Below are 17,111 nucleotides of genomic sequence, written 5' to 3'. Positions count from 1 at the left end.
TTTTGTGTAATTATTCCATATTTTGTGTAGTCATCAGAACCTCTGAAATATGATCCAAATAGTCTACAAGAAACCACACAGTAAGGCTTTTATTGTCAGTATGCATTTTGGGTAACCAAAAGTCCTATGAGGAGTTTCCATAGGGCATTTTACAAAACGCATGAGCATACCTTGCCAAATAATGGTCTAAATGGTCTATATTGATCTAATTTTGCACACAGCTTCACAAGACCTGGTGCTAGAGCTCAGTTGTATTTCTAAGTCATACCATGTGACCTAGAGGGCTGAAATGTGGTCAGTTCAGAGATGCTTGTTATCCGGCAGAAAGAAAAAACAATATTCTAGCCTCTAACTCTGTGCTAGTACTTCATACAGCTATTCTTTCCTAAGAAACTACAGGGTCTGAACTTTCTAAAGAGGTCAAGCATTTGGTGGTAGGCCAAAACAGGTGGGAACAATGTCCTCTGAAGTAGGCATACACCAATTACAGGGGAAATAAGACCAAAGATGTCCATTCCATAGGAAGTTAAAACATTTCAAATCGATTTTACAAATTAGTCTAGTCTACCCTATTTTATATAATAATGTTAATCTGAAATAGTGTGTCTCAAGCAAGCGCTTGTTTCACTATGAAACGGCCATTTCCCTCTTCACGCACCCTTCTCACCTTTTTCATGCCTGATGATACATTATTCATTCACAAAGAAAATTTGTGTCCTTAAAGGTTGGATATTTCCTCTTTTTTTTTTTTTTTTTTTTCTTTAGATCAATGTCAATATTTAGATCAATATACAAAAGATTTTATATTCCTCTTTTTAGTCAACTTTAGTATGGGTTCAAATACTTATGCCTCACTGTACATACATACATGCATACATGCATACAACCATACATACATGTACAAGGTCCTATTCTTTTATCCATTTATGAATCAACATCCTTAAACATGCTTTATTTTTTGGTGGGTTTAGTGTTGATTGCATAATAAGTATGTGTAGGGGTTTGAAAAGCAAATATCTGTCAGGATCTTACTCACATTCCTGCATCATTATTGCCGGGATATCATATATAGTTTCGTTTTTTAGGCAGTTTAACTACGAATCAGCTGATCATGTGTGCCTCATTGCACAGCAATCACGTTCAACTTAGAGCTCAGCTGCGTGATGAACTATGTTACACTGTCAATGTCATAGGCTACCATGCTGATGATTAATACCCTACGAATCAACTATGCTAAATTTACCCACAATGATGTTTTACCTTGAGGCTTTACCTTGACACATGCAATCAAGCTGCATGATAGAGAATAGCTTAATGCTAGCATATAAAGCCTACAGTAGGGATATGTTGCCTATTTGCAACCTGCGTGTGTTTTTTATGACAACGGCAAAACGGACGCATCACCTACCTAGAGCAGAAACAGCTGTTGTCCATCTGTAGGCCTGCATAAACTAATTTTAGCATTAAATTCACACATTTAAATACATTCTAGTAAATTAATAGCAAACAAGCTGGCCAATTGTGTAGAGGGGATAATATTGGTATATTTCTTTAAAACCAATCTAATCTTTTCTTAAACTTCATCTGTGTCAAGATTAAGCTACATACAGGTGCCCTCTAATGGCTGATACGAAAAGACACAGCAATAAGGTAAGGTAAAACACAGTAGCTGATTAAACCAAAAGGTGCTGATGACACAGCAATGGGGAGTAAGTAAGTCACATGATGTATTTCCCTTAACACTTCTAAAAGTGGCTAAGCTAACAACAGAGCAATTGACCCAGTGAATCCCAGAAATAAATGGGCACTAACAAAAATAAAAGAAAATCGGTTTGTATTGTTTCTTAAATGAGGCCCATATAAAACATTTTACTTAGTTCACATTTTTTACTACATTAACCCAATGTGAGTTTGAGTTTTCAGTTTTGTTCTACAATGTGAAAATAGTCAGACCCATAAATGAGTAGATGTGACCAAACTCAATTCATGTTGTCGACTGATGTCATTGCACAGTAGGCTTTCAAACTCCTATTGAGTAGGACATCTAGTTTCTATGACAATGCAGTTTATGATGCAAATTTTCTAGCAAAATAAGTAAATAAAGATGAGATAAAGCAATATAAACAGTAAACACAAAATAAACACAAGTAAACACAGTCATTGCAAAATAAGTAACCACACTGACACCATGGCCACACTGAAATCAACATAGAACTTTGAGTAGCTTTCCAGTCAGAGTATGCAACATCTGCACCCTTTCAATATATGCAGCAATCTCTGCGACAGCCCAGCAGACACAAATTTCGTCTTTTTTCAGTTCAATTCCTAAATCAAACCCTGTCACTTTGAATAAAAAGCATCTGCTAAATACTCACTTGCATCTTTGTCATATTTTTGTAGTTTCTTAAAGGGGATTATCTTTTAAATGTAAGGATATCTCTATGATTCCAAGCTTCTGAACATTAATACACGTGCATGGTTATACAGAAGTGTTGCACTTATTCAGTTTGATATGTCATTTTCTCTGTGTGTGTGTGTAGACCCTGCCATGCCTGGTGCGTATGTGCAGTAAGGAGCACCTGCTAGAGCAGAGGGTGGAGGGTGCAGAAACATTGGCCTTCCTGTTGGAGCCGGATGTGGAGCTGCAGCGCATTGCCAGTGTTACCGACCAACTGGTGGCAATGCTGGCTGACTACTTCAAGTACCCTAGTTCTGTGAGCGCCATCACTGATATTAAGAGGGTGAGAAGAGAAGGTTTTGAAACCTTCATTCGGTTTGTACCAGTTAATCAGAAACCGCTTCTGTACTGTGATCGTACAATGATAGATAGATAGATAGATAGATAGATAGATAGATAGATAGATACTTTATTGATCCCTAGGGGAAATTCAAGGTCACAGTAGCATACAGACAACATACACACACACACACACATTCACTAACAGCAGAAAAGTAATTAAAAGTATATAATATAAAAACACAACTAAGCAATAAGGACTGTAGAAGATAAAGAATATACTAAATATACTAAAATACATTATACTAAATAAAACTTAATCTAAATCAATTCTAAAAACAGTATCCACGTAGTGGGTGATTAATCAATCAGGTGCGCTAGCAATGACTAAAGCAGGGACTGAGCCTGTGGTCCTCTGTGCATAAGGTAAGGTAAGGTGCTCTTTGTGAATGAGTGTCATGGTGATGGTGCAAATGAGTAAATCAAACAGTGCAACAGTGCAAGAATAAAGTCTATATATCTATGTATAAATAACTATATTAAGAAAGGTATAAGTGTGGTCACAGTTCGGCTGTGGCATGTTGAATGCTTACACAAAATGTAACAACAAAAATCATACAAAAAAGTTGTTAAACTTAATTAAAAGAATGAACTGAAACATTATCAAGTATATTACATTAAAGGGGAATTCTGGTGTGATATTGACCTAAAGTGTGTTGAAACATGATACCGAGTGTGATCTTTTGTCTCATAGCTCCATGAGCTCATAACTGGAATCTGGAATGCATTTCCACAGAATTATTTTTGGAATCTGATCCCTTATCATACCTGTTCATTCGCATTTTCGTTCTTTCGAATTTATCGCGGTCTAAATTCAAGATGGCGGTGAACGATAAACTTCCTGAAGGTACTGTCTGTATAAATCATCTTGTAAATAAATTACCAGTGCTTTTTCAAAGTTCTCATTGTCTCGTTTTAAATGACAGGGCCCTCGGAAGTCTACAAATGAAGTGTGGAGCTACTTTGAGCCTCGTAAATGGTGTAAAACAGTGATTTACTTGCATAGCTAGGCCGATGCCCGAGGCACCCCCATCGAAAACCTGTTGGTAGCATCGGCTAACTAGCGCCAGATTTCGGAGTGCAGGGCACAAGCCGAGATGAGCTATGAGACAAAAGTTCACACTCGGTATCATGTTTTAACCCACTTTAGGTCAATATCACACTGAACTTCTACTTTAATATTAGAAAAATCGTGAAAAAATGACTGGAATAGAAGGAATGACTGAGAATAATTTTATTGCCAAGTTTTCTTCTTTTTCCACACGAAAAAGAAAGAACAAGGAATTTGACCAGGTGAAATGGTGTCAGACACTCAAAAAGCATCCAAATACAAATATAATATAATATAATACAATATAATATAGGCCATATATCGTAAAAACACCCAGTACTGCAGATTTGAACAAAATCTGGTTTGGTTCTTAACGGGAGCATTTACTGCTTTCAAAATCCGATTTTGTTCACCGTGATCGGAGTTGGTGCTGGGCTGGTGGGTGCCCTATTTCTGCCCTTTTACACGGCACATCAACGGTTTGACCGAGAATTCACTTCACAAAATTAAAATTCCACTGGAGCTCCAAGCGGATTTGTTCACGCAGCCTTACAAGACTGTTTACAGCTCTTCGAGTCACAGTAAAATGTAATTTTGTACATAGATAATTTAGATACACTTATTACGTGGGTGCGTGCGTTTCTTTAGGAATCCGCCGTCTTGGTTTGTATGGAAATGAAAATTAAGTGACACATACACGTAAAAGGGCGGAAATAGGGGACAGGCGGGATTAGGTGACATCTAGATATATATATTAGATTAGATTCAACTTTATTGTCATTGTGCAGAGTACAAGTACAAAGCCACCGAAATGCTGTTTGCGTCTAACCAGAAGTGCAAAACACTTCTGTATAGTGCAGTGTAGACAGTAATATGCAGTTGGTTTAGAGTAATAAGTATAAGTATATATACTCTTTTGATCCCGTGAGGGAAGTTTGGTCTCTGCATTTATCCCAATCCGTGAATTAGTGAAACACACTAAGCACACATTGAACACACAGTGAGGTGAAGCACACACTAATCCCGGCGTAGTGAGCTGCCTGCAACAACAGCGGCCCTCGGGGAGCAGTGAGGGGTTAGGTGCCTTGCTCAAGGGCACTTCAGCCGTGCCTACTGGTCGGGGTTCGAACCGACAACCCTCCGGTTACAAGTCTGAAGCGCTAACCAGTGGCCACGGCTGCCCCAACTTCTAACATCTAATATAATTTAGATATAAATATGTGCAGTGTGTTTTTTTATAAGAGCAGAGTAAATATGGCTATGTGATATAAACAATGTATGAACAACATATACAGATATGTGCAATGTAGTAGCAGCAACAGTACAATAGTAGTAAGAATAATATAGATATATGCAGTGTATTAACAGAATATACTGTATTATGAGAAAAACAGAATAAATATGGATATTCAGTATGAACCATCAGATATGTACAGTATGTACAGCTATGTGCAGTGTGGTAACAATACCATTGTAGTGCAGATACAGTGACATTATAAGATTATTAACCCTTTAGGCGCCAGAGGTTTTTTTTCCGAAACATTCGATTTTGACATCTTCATTTCAAAAGGCTATATCTTAAAAGTGATGAGATAGAGACTTTCTGTAAATTAGAGAAATATTAAGGATGACCCAAAGTTTATGTATTAAATTTTCATATCTAATGCATATTATGACGTCATATGGTGACGGCCATCTTGGATTATAGAATTTTCATGAAAAGTCGCATGTTTGAATGATAAAAAGCACCACTTCTTTCCCCCCAAAATGTCCCTCACCTTCTGTATGCTATATTGTACAAAACTGAATGCTCAGGTAAATAGTAAGTAGTAAACAAACTGTGTAAATCATTACTAATAAATGGCAGAAACAAACCGAATGCTTGTAGCAGTAGGCTGGCCTTTTGCTGTAGAGATTTTCCATTTACTACATACAGTAGGTACTCTGATTCCATGGATGGGGCACATATATATTATTCATTTGACACACAAACACAAGTAGACAAGTAGACAAGCTCACTTGCCACGGCAAGGCACAGATCAGGAGTGAGATGACGAGACAAGACAAGAGACAATGTTAGTATTTTTTTTCTTTTTGTTGATGTTTTTTTGTTTGTTTTTTTTTTAGCTGACAAAGACACACACGTCACAAGGACATGAACACACAAAAAAGAACACATAGTGTATGTACTAAATGGTCAGGGAAATAGATAGTAAATCAACAGTGTAAATCGTTACTAATAAATGGCTGACAAAAAAAAATGTAGCAGGCCTTTTGCTGTAGAGATAATGACTCCCTATCCCTATCCATACAGGGCCAGCATTCCCATCATCTTGTGATAGACTATACATAGCCTAATGGCTCCCCTGCCCCGTGTCACCACCTCTGCTCCTGCTGCGCAGCAGCATGGCCAGATCTGCCTCACAAGGCGGCGCGAAAGTGGAGAGAATTTGCGCAGCTCGGACTAGGCCTACTGTCATTCTCATTGCGACTCCCCACACTGCCTCTACGTTTCCCCCTAACGGTCCTATGAGCACTTCGACCTCGTCTAACATACCCAGTGGCATTAGACAAAGGCTCCACCACCTTACTGTCGCCGCGATTGCGGAGAGGCACACGGTCAGAAGACAAAGAAGCTAGCGCTACATTACATTACTTCCAGCCTCGTTCGCCACACCACTAACACGCCTGCTAACTTCCCGATGAACAGTCTGACCCCGTGAAACATTTCCCACCACTGACATTGGGCAAACGATTCAACGTTTGTGATTGGTGTAAGCTAAACTCTCACTTTGTCCAGCTGCACCACTGCAAGGCTGGGACGCATCTGAAGCCTGGTCACTAAACGAATCACCGTCATTTTCTGAAGGCATATTCCCCTTCAGAATCAGGGTCCGCGAATAGAAGACCCAACACTTCATTTCGGGTAAACTTATTTGATGCCATTAGACGATAATCTAATGCAAATACTCGCTGACATTGACAATATCGCTCTGATAAAGTGGCTCACACGCACACTAGCTCCGGTATTGCACGCACTGATTCAATGCGCTGTAGCTCGAAGGTTTTGTTTAAAGCATGAAATTTTTTGGACTCGGGATGACGTATGACATGTCTGCCATCTAGTGGAGTGGAGGTCGAACGAAATATGACACCCTATTTGACTAAATCGGCCGTTTTATTCAGTGCCGCATCTTGTCGAGTAAACTCGACCATGGCGCCTAGAGGGTTAAGAATAAGTGTATGTGCAGGATGGATAGTATGAAAAGCAGTAGAATAAGGCTATGTGTAAGTGTAATTAGAGTATGTACATTTGTAAATAAATAGAACACTATGGGTGGGATAGGGTAGTGCAAATTGTCTGGGGGTCCGCCTTGTTGTCCCTGTCAAGGTTGCCAAGTCATGGACACCTCAACAGGCACAGGCAAGGAGGCATCGGGCGAGGGGGGGATTGGGGGCTTAGTTGATTAGTTGTCACCGGGATGCAGAGTTAGAGTTCAGTAAGGTGACAGCCGCAGGAAAGAAGCTTCCTCTGAACCTGCTGGTTCCTCTGAACCTGTAACGCCTCCCGGAGGATAGTGGGGAGAAAAGTCTGTGGTTGGGGTGAGAACAGTCTTTGATGATGCCCTGGATTGCCTCGATGGGGAGTGAAGAACCAGTGATGCGTTGGGCAGTTTAAACCACCCTCTGCAGTACTTTTCGGTTGTGGGCAGAGCAGTTGCCATACCAAACTGTGACACAGTTGGTGAGGATGCTCTCGACGGTGCAGCGGTAGAAGTTCACCAGGATCTGGGGAGACAGGTGGACCTTCTTTAGTCTCCTCAGAAAGAAAAGACGCTGGTGAGCCTTCTGGATCAGGGTAGAGGTGTTGAGGGTCGAAGAGAGGTCCTCAGAGATGTGGACACCCAGGAATTTGAAGCTGGTGACACGTTCCACCTCAGTCCCGTTGATGAGAATTGGGGTGTGTGTGCCAGCTTTAGACTTCCTGAAGTCCACAATGAGCCACGATGATGCTGTTTTTTTTGGTGTTGAGAGCCAAGTTGTTGTCAGTGCACCATGATGTAAGGTGATGGACCTTCTCCCTGGCCACTTCATCGTTGTTGCTGATGAGACCAATCACCGTAGTGCCGTCTGCAAACTTGACAATGGTGTTAGAGCCATGTACAGGTGTACAGTCATGGGTGAAGAGGGAGTAGAGGAGAGGGCTCAGCACACATCCCTGTGGTACGCCGGTGTTCAGGATGATGGTTGACGAGGTGTGATTATCTAACCTAACAGACTGTTGGTTAGGAAGTCTGGAATCCAGTTACAGAGGAAGGTATTGATGCCCAGTTCACTGAGTTTGGTGTTCAGTTTGGAGGGGATGATGGTGTTGAATGCTGAACTAAAGTCAATGAACAGCATTCTCACATAGGTGTTGCTATTGACAAGGTGGGACAGGGCAGAGTGAAGTGCCGTAGAGATGGCATTCTCTGTGCTCCTGTTCTGACGGTAGGCGAATTGGAAGGGGTCCAGTGAGGGTGGTAAGCAGGTCTTGAGATGGGCCAGGACAGCCTCTCGAAGCACTTCATGATGATGGGGGTAAGTGCAACTGGACGGAAGTCATTAAGGCTTGTTGCAGTGGCACTGGCACGATGGAGGTGGTTTTAAAGCACGTGGGGACAGCCACCTGGGCTAGTGACAGATTAAATATCTCAGTTCAAACCTCAGTCAGCTGCACAGCACAGGCCCTGAGTATGCGCCGGAGATACCATCAGGACCAGCAGGCTTATGTGCATTAATCCTGCTCAGTGCCGCACACACATCGGTGGTGGAGAGTGTGAGGGGCTGGTGATCTGCAGAGACCACTGCCTTGATGGCCACCTCCTTGTTGTCCCTATCAAAGCGGCCATAAAAGTGGTTCAGCTCATCAGGCAAGGAGGTGTCGGTGACGGGGGGGTGGAGTTAGTAGTTTTGTAATCTGTGATGGCCTGCATGCCTTGCCACATGTGTCGGGGGTCAGAGTTGTTCTTGAAATGATCCTCAATCCTTAGCTTGTGGTTGTGCTTGGCCTTCTTGATGCCCCTTTTCAGGTTAGCCCTGGATGAGCTATAGGCTTGAGCATCACCTGATCTGAATGGAATGCAATGTCTCGTGCCTTCAGCAGGAGTCTGACCACACTGTTCATCCATGGCTTCTGATTAGGGAAAGTCGTAATCCGTTTGAGGGTGGTGACACTGTTTATGTTGGAGTTGATACAGTCCAAAACGGAGGAGGCATACGAATCAATGTCCGTGTGGGAGTCATGGGTGGCCTGAGTTGCGAACACTCTCCAGTCAGTGTTTTCAAAACGCTGCTGAAGTGCCAAGTCAGCTCCCTCTGGCCACAATTTGACTGTTCTTACTGTTGGTTTCACACGTTTGATGAGTGCTGAATACTTGCGCAGTAGAAACAATGAGAGGTGATCTGAGTGTCCTAGGTGGGGGAGGGGAGCGGCTTTGTAGGCATCAGCTATGTTTGTGTAGACATGGTCTAAAATATTGTCTCCTCTTGTGGGGCATGATACATTTTGATGAAATTTGGGCAGTACAGTTTTTAAATTCGAGTGGTTGAAGTCACCCGCGACAATGAAGACTGCCTCAGGATGCAGAGTTTGTTGTTTACTAATAGCAGAATGCAGTTCTTTCATGGCAAGCTTGGCATTACCATCCGGTGGTATATAGGCTGCTGTTACTACAGTTGATGTAAACTCTCTGGGCAGATAGAAAGCTCTACAGTTAACCATGAGATACTCTAGGTTAGCTGAGCAGAGACTCTTGGTGATGGTGGTGTCCGTGCACCAGGCATGAGGTCCTGGTCATGATGGACCGCAGGTTCCTGCCAGTGTGAAGTGTCTCAAAAAGACTGTGTCTGGGATGGGAGGGGTCTGCAGCAATCTTTCTTGTCCACCTTAGGGTCCAAGAGGTGTACAGACTTTGAAGAGAAGGCAGGCTGCAGACAATCACTCTCTCAGCATAGCAAATGATGCGCTGCAGTCTTCCCCTGTCCTTGGCTGTGGCAGCAGCATACTAGATGGAGATGGAGGAGGATGGATTCTATGATGGTCCAGAGATGAGTCTCCCAGAATCTTCCAGAGATGACTGTCCCCCAGAGATGAGTCCAATGAGGGTGGTGAGGGTGGTGTCATGAGGGGTGGTGTCATTCACACACTTTAGGAGCTTGACAGACTTGTGACTGGAGGTGCAGTGGTTGATGTACAGGAAGAATCATACAGAAAACCTTTCTTTTATGTAGGTCAGGTGAGGCATTTCTTTTCTTTTTTTTCTCTGATTGCCTACATTCTGTAAAGCGTCATGATACATGTGTAATGTTTTGGCACTCTATAAGCACAATAAATTGAATTGAATTGAAATTTATTATCACATAATTGTGTGTGCCCTGTAAGACAGTGTTTCCCAAACTTTTTTTCTGGGGACCCACTTTTTAAAAATGACAGACCATCGCGACCCATTTCACTTCAGATCTTACAACCACCATATTGTCTTACAACCACCATATTGTTTTAGGCCACAGGTTCTCAAATTTTTATATGCCCCCCCTAACCATTCTACACTGCCATATGTATACGTAATAGCGCCTAGGTCTGATCTACAAGGATATTCTTGTATTCTATGCAATAGTCACTCTTCAACATAGTAAGCTGTTCCTGTATATCTAAAGAGAGATGTTGTAGGCTACGTTGCGTTGCAGACAAATGGATCCATAACAGCGTTAATTCCGATGTAAACATAGCAAATAACTCAAGTCGTTATATTGTAGCCTATTTCTGGAGGTTTCTTTGGAAAGTTGAATCCGCAAGTTAAACGTTTGCTTGTTTGTAGGCCTTATACTAAGGCTGTGTATTGATGTTGTGACAAGCTATGTTGTTGTAAGAATGTGAAATGAATAAATATCAGAACAAGAGGCTTTTGCGCAATAGCCAGAATATATAATAGAGTTTGCGAGGTGGAAAACAAGAGGAAATAATAGCTTTTAAAATATCCATTTAAATTGTAGCCTTATATAATGCATTGGTGTGCATTTTAAATCCGAAATAATAAGGGATGTGAGGAGGCTGCTATTAACTTTAAAGAGTGCATCTACAATCGAAACTATAAGCCTATGACGCAAATTGAATAGCCATGCCCGGTATACGGATGTCTGCTTTAGTTGACAGCATGGTAACTAGATTTTAATCGGTCAACGGAAGCAGCTGTCCGTTAATGTTCATGCTGATTCATGTCCCTTGCATTTTGCAACTGCGTGGTCCATAGCAGGCGCCCCACAGAAATGTTTCCTTTGCGAGGTGAGATGCACGCTGCCCCTCTGGCGACAGCGTTAAGCCCCCAGTTTCAGAGCTATTCAGGGCCGTCACTGTGGTGAACAAACTATATCCCAATAGAAAACTGATAGCTTTCCTGGTTAAATGGTATAAGCTAGGCCTATTACACAACATAAATTGTGCTGGCGACCCAAATAAAATCTCCTGCGACCCACCCGTGGGTCGCGACCCAGTCTTTGGGAACCAATGCTGTAAGAGATAGATAGATAGATAGATAGATAGATAGATAGATAGATAGACTTTATTAATCCCCAAAGGGAAATTACAGTATTCCAGCAGCCATACAAACACAAAATTAACAATATAGCTGCAAGCAGCAATGAGGGGGCCAAGCAGTTAAGCAGGAGTTGGTATTGGATTGGGTTGGATTGGACTGGACTGGACTTGACTGTGTTGTTGTGTTCCATCCAGATTGGATTGGATTGGACTTGATTGGATTGGACTGGACTGGATTCGAAGGTCACCAAATTTATTGTGTGTCCTCAAGATGTACTCCTAAGTCCACATACCAAGTTTGGTTTACATCGGTGAAAGTGTTGATAATTATAGCACCCCTAGTGGTGAAAGCAATCCAAATTAATTGTGCATCCTCAGGATGTAGTCCCAAGTCCACATACCAAGTTTGGTTGCGATAGGTGAAAGTGTTGCTAATCATAGAGCCCCTAGTGGTCAAATGTCACCAAATTTATTGTGGGTCTTTGGATGTGTTTACGACTCAACGTACCAAGTTTGGTGTCGATACGAAAAAGTCTTCCTAATTATAGCGCCCCTAGTGGTCAAAGTACACCAAATATATTGTGTGTTCTCAGGATCGGGTCCCGAGTCCATATACCAAGTTTGGTTTCGATACGTAAAGGCGTTGCTGAGATATGGGCTAATTTCCTGTATCTCTAGCGCCCCCCTAGTGGTCGAAGGTCACCAAATGTATTGTGTGTCCTCAGGAGGGGATCCCAAGTCCATATACCAAGGTTGGTTTCAATATGTGGAAGCATTGCTGAGATATGAGCCAACTTCCTGTGATTATAGCGCCACACAGTGGTCAAAATGTACCACATTTCTTGAGCCTCCTCCTTATTGGGTCCTTAGCACATGGTAGCACGTGGTAAGTTTAGTCTTGATACGAGAAAACCTTGCTGAGATATCACTTCACTTCCTTTTTGGTGGCTTTGCCGACAATTTTAATTGGCTGTTACGGGCGAATGGTTTTAGTTCCGAAGACGAAATGGGATAACTTTTGTGCGGCTTGGTCTGAAGATCATATGCACTAAGTTTCGTGAAAATCGGACAAACTATGTGACCTGTGAAAACTTTTTAGTGTTTTTGATGAAATCCAAAATGGCGGAAAATCCATCATGGCGGAAAATGACGTCATAGAGTGCGTTGAACTCGGCTTGGTCCAAGGATTCCAACGATACCTCATTTTTGACAATCGGGTCAACGGGTCAAAAGGTACGTGCGTGAACGCACGTCCAACTTTGGCCTGTTGGTGGCGCTAGAGCGCTCAAGGTGCCGGTAAGAAACTTGGTGAAATTAATCATGGGACTGTCCCTAATCAGTGTGCCAAATTTCACAACTTTTCACCAGACGGTTCTATGGGCTGCCATTGACTTCAATGGCGGAAGCGTAATAATAAATATAGCTGCAAGCAGCAATGTGGGGGCCAAGCAGTTGAGCAGGAGTTGTCATGGCAACCCAATGTTGCTACATTATACACACACCCAATTAACCCCCCCGTCCCACACACACACACATACACAGATAAACTTCCTCCCCCCCACACCCCATTGGCTCCCCACAGATACGCATACCTCAAACATCATCAAATGTATTGTGCGTCCTCAGGTTGTAGTCACGAGTCCACATATCAAGTTTGGTGTCGATACGAGAAAGTGTTGATAATTATAGTGCCTCTAGTGGTCAAATGTCACGAAATATATTGAGCGTCTTCAGGATGTGGTCCCGAGTCCTTGTACCAAGTTTGGTGTCGATACGAGAAAGTGTCGCAAATTATAGCACCCCTAGTGGTCAAAAGTCACCAAATTTATTGTGCATCCTCAGGTTGTAGTCACGATTCCACATACCAAGATTGGTGTTGATACGAGAAAGTTTTGCAAATTATAGCACCCCTAGTGGTCAAAGGTCGCTAAAATTATTGTATGTCCTCAGGATGTGCTCCCGAGTCAATGAGCCAAGTTTGGTGTCTACGTAAAAGCATTGAAGAAATATGAGCCCACTTCCTGTGATTATAGCGCCACATAGTGGTCAAAATTTACCACATTTCTTGAGCGTCCTCCTGATTGGGTCCTGAGCCCATATACCTAGTTTGGTTTTGATATGTGAAAGCATTGCTGAGATATCACTTCACTTCCTGTTTGGCGGCTTCACTGCCAAACTTGATTGGTCGTGACGGGCGACGGGTTTTGAATATGGCTCCTTAAAGCAATGCATTTATGAGTCATGGTCTGAAGATCATCTGCGTCAAATTTCGTGAAAATCGGACAAACTTTGCCAACTTTGATGCCTTTTAAATGTTTTTGGTGAAATCCAATATGGCGGTTGAATCAATTATGTTGACGTCACATGTTGGCATGTGTCGGCCTAAGGACCTCTCAAAGTATTAATAGACATCACTAATATGTTTTAATTCCAAACACATCACCCGTTACAGGACAAAACGTAATATTGCTAATTATAGCGCCACCTATAGGTCAAAAGTCATCACATTTATTGAGCCTCCTCCTAATTGGGTCCTGAGACCCTGTACTGAGTTTGATGTTGATAAGTAAAAGCCTTGCTGAGATCACTTCACTTCCTGTTTGGCGGCTTCGCGTCAAACGTGATTGGTCGTCACAGGCAACCGGTTTTGAATATGTCTCCAAAAAGCAATGCATTTATGAGTCAAGGTGTGACGATCATCTACGTCAAGTTTCATGAAAATCGACAAACTTTTTTAACCTTTGATGACTTTTAAGTGTTTTTTGATGAAAAAACAATATGGCGAAGATCCAACATGGCGGAAATTGACGTCATGGGGTGCGTTGAGTTCGGTCTCATCCAAGGATTCCAAATATACCTTAATATTGAAAATGTGATGTACGGTAAATGCATAGATGCAATTCAACATTTGAAACGTTGGTGGCGCTAGAGCACTCCAGGTGCAGACATCAAACTTTGATAAATTAAAGATATGACTGCACCGAATCAATGTGCCAAATTTCTCAACTTTTTACTGTACGGTTCAATGGCAAATGAGCGTTTCGTTATAATAATAATAATAATAATAATAATAAATATAGCTGCAAGCAGCAATGAGGGGGCCAAGCAGTGAGATCAGCAGGCCAGATTTGCCATGTAAGTCAATGCCGTTGCATCAGACATATAGCCTTAAGCAGTCACAGCAAGTTCCATGCCATACAACCCAAGATTGGCTGAGTTACAAGGTCAAGTTTCACATCAAAACATAACTGATTTTGTGGGGCTGAACCAGGGCTGAGTGTCGCCGCCCCCTCCCCCAGCCAGCCCACCGCCGCAACCGCCCCTGCCCATCCCACCCCGTCCCACCCTTGCACGCACACATTAGAATGAACTAGATAGAACTTGCTGTCATCAGTTTCACATCAAAAATAAAAGATTGACTGAGATATGATCAAACTTGCTGTGATTTAAACACAGAGGTCAAAAATTGACGTCATAGGGTGTATGGGGGTGTGAACTCGGCTTGGCCCAAGGATTCCAATGATACCTCATTTTGCCATTCGGGTCAACAGGTCAAAAGTTACGTCCGTGAACACAAGTCCAACTTTGGCCTGTTGGTGGCGCTAGAGCGCTTGAGGTGCCGGCATGAAACTTGGTGACATTAATCATGGGACTGTCCCTTATCAGTGTGCCAAATTTCACAACTTTTCACCAGACGGTTCTATGGGCTGCCATTGACTTCCATTGCAAAATAATGCGCATCAGCAACTACTGGCCGAAATGCATTTTTGTCAATTACGGAGCCCCCTAGAGGTCAAATGTCACCAAATTTCTTGAGCGTCCTCCCGATGTGGTCTGAGGTACATGTACTAAGTTTGGTTTTGATACATGAAAGCGTTGCTGAGATATGAAATCACTTCCTGTTTGGCGGCTTCGCCGCAAATTTTGATTGGCTGGTACAGGCCAAAGCTTCTGTCAATTGTTCCAGAACGCAATGCACTCATCAGGCATGGTCTGAAGATGGTCTCTGCCAATTTTGGTGAAGAACAGATGAAATTTGTGACCTGCAAAAACGTTTTTGTGTTTTTGATTTAATCCAATATGGCGGCCGAATCAATTACGATGACATCACAAGTTGGCTTGGGTCGGCCTAAGGACGTTCAACAGTAGTACCAGACACCACAAGTGGGTTTTAATTCTAAGCACAACTGCTGCTACAGGCCAAAAGGCATGTTTCTTAATTACAGCGCCCCCTAGAGGTCAAAGGTCACCAGATTTCTTGAGCGTCCCCCTGATTGGGTCCTGAGTCTATGTACTTAGTTTGGTTATGATAGATCAATGGGTTGCTGAGATATGAGCTCACTTCCTGTTTGGCGGCTTCACGCAAAATTCCGATTGGCTGTTCTGGCATAAACGGTTTTAGTTTCAAAGACAAAATGCAATGCATTAATGAGGCATGGTCTGTAGATGATATCTGTGAAGTTTGGTGTCGATCGGACAAAATGTGTGACCTCTGATACGTTTTAAGTGATTTTGATGAAATCCCAAATGGCGGAAAATCCACCATGGCGGAAAATGACGTCATAGGGTGCGTTGAACTCGGCTTGGTCCAAGGATTCTAGCAATACCTAATTTTTGACAATCGGATCAACGGGTCAAAAGTTACGTGTGTGAACGCACATCCAACTTTGGCCTGTTGGTGGCGCTAGAGCGCTCAAGGTGCCAGTATGAAACTTGGTGAAATTAATCATGAGACTGTCCCCAATCAGTGTGCCAAATTTCAGAACTTTTCACCAGACGGTTCTATGGGCTGCCATTGACTTCAATGACGGAAGCGTAATAATAAATATAGCTGCAAGCAGCAATGAGGGGGCCAAGCAGTCAGTTCAGCAGTCCAAATTTGCCATGTAACTCAATGCGGTTGCATCAGGTATATAGCATTAAGCAGTCACTGCAAGTTCCATAACAAACAACCCAAGATTGGCTGAGTTACAAGGTCAAGTTTCACATCAAAACATAACTGATTTTGTGGGGCTGAACCAGGGCTGAGTGTCGCCGCCCCCTCCCCCAGCCAGCCCACCGCCGCAACTGCCCCTGCCCATCCCACCCCGTCCCACCCTTGCACGCACACATTAGAATGAACTAGATGGAACTTGCTGTCATCAGTTTCACATCAAAAATAAAAGATTGACTGAGATATGATCACACTTGCTGTGATTTAAACACAGAGGTCAAAAATTGACGTCATAGGGTGTGTGGGGGTGTGAACTCGGCTTGGCCCAAAGATTCCAATGATACCTCATTTTGCCATTCGGGTCAACAGGTCAAAAGTTCGATCCGTGAACACAAGTCCAACTTTGCCTGTTGGTGGCTTAGAGCTTTGAGGTGCCGCATGAAACTTGGTGAAATGAATTATTGGACTGTCCAATTAGTGTGCAAAATTGTATAACCTTTTACCAGACGGTTCTATGGGCTGCCATTGACTTCCATTGCAAAATAATGCGCATCAGCAACTACTGGCCAAAATGCATTTTTGTCAATTACGGAGCCCCCTAGAGGTCAAATGTCACCAAATTTCTTGAGCGTCCTCCCGATGTGGTCTGAGGTACATGTACTAAGTTTGGTTTTGATACATGAAAGCGTTGCTGAGATATGAAATCACTTCCTGTTTGGCGGCTTCGCCGCAAATTTTGATTGGCTGGTACAGG

At 42.6% G+C, this 17,111-nt stretch overlaps 1 protein-coding gene across 3 annotated transcripts in view; it reads left to right on the top strand.

Annotated features, from left to right (window-relative positions):
- The window catches only part of armc8 (armadillo repeat containing 8), a 272,052-nt gene that overhangs the window by 117,411 nt on the left and 137,530 nt on the right, over positions 1-17,111 (top strand). For all 3 annotated transcript variants that reach the window (XR_007193229.1, XM_048239967.1, XM_048239966.1), the window contains exon 11: positions 2,541-2,741. Coding sequence is in view for 2 of the 3 variants with exons in the window: in XM_048239967.1 (XP_048095924.1) it covers positions 2,541-2,741 (201 nt within the window). In the remaining variant the exon portion in view is untranslated. The remainder of the gene's footprint in view (positions 1-2,540; positions 2,742-17,111) is intronic.

This window comes from Alosa alosa, chromosome 3 (genome assembly GCF_017589495.1).
Source record: "Alosa alosa isolate M-15738 ecotype Scorff River chromosome 3, AALO_Geno_1.1, whole genome shotgun sequence".
NCBI classification, from domain to species: Eukaryota; Metazoa; Chordata; class Actinopteri; order Clupeiformes; family Clupeidae; genus Alosa; species Alosa alosa.
This window is presented reverse-complemented; position numbering and strand designations above follow the sequence as displayed.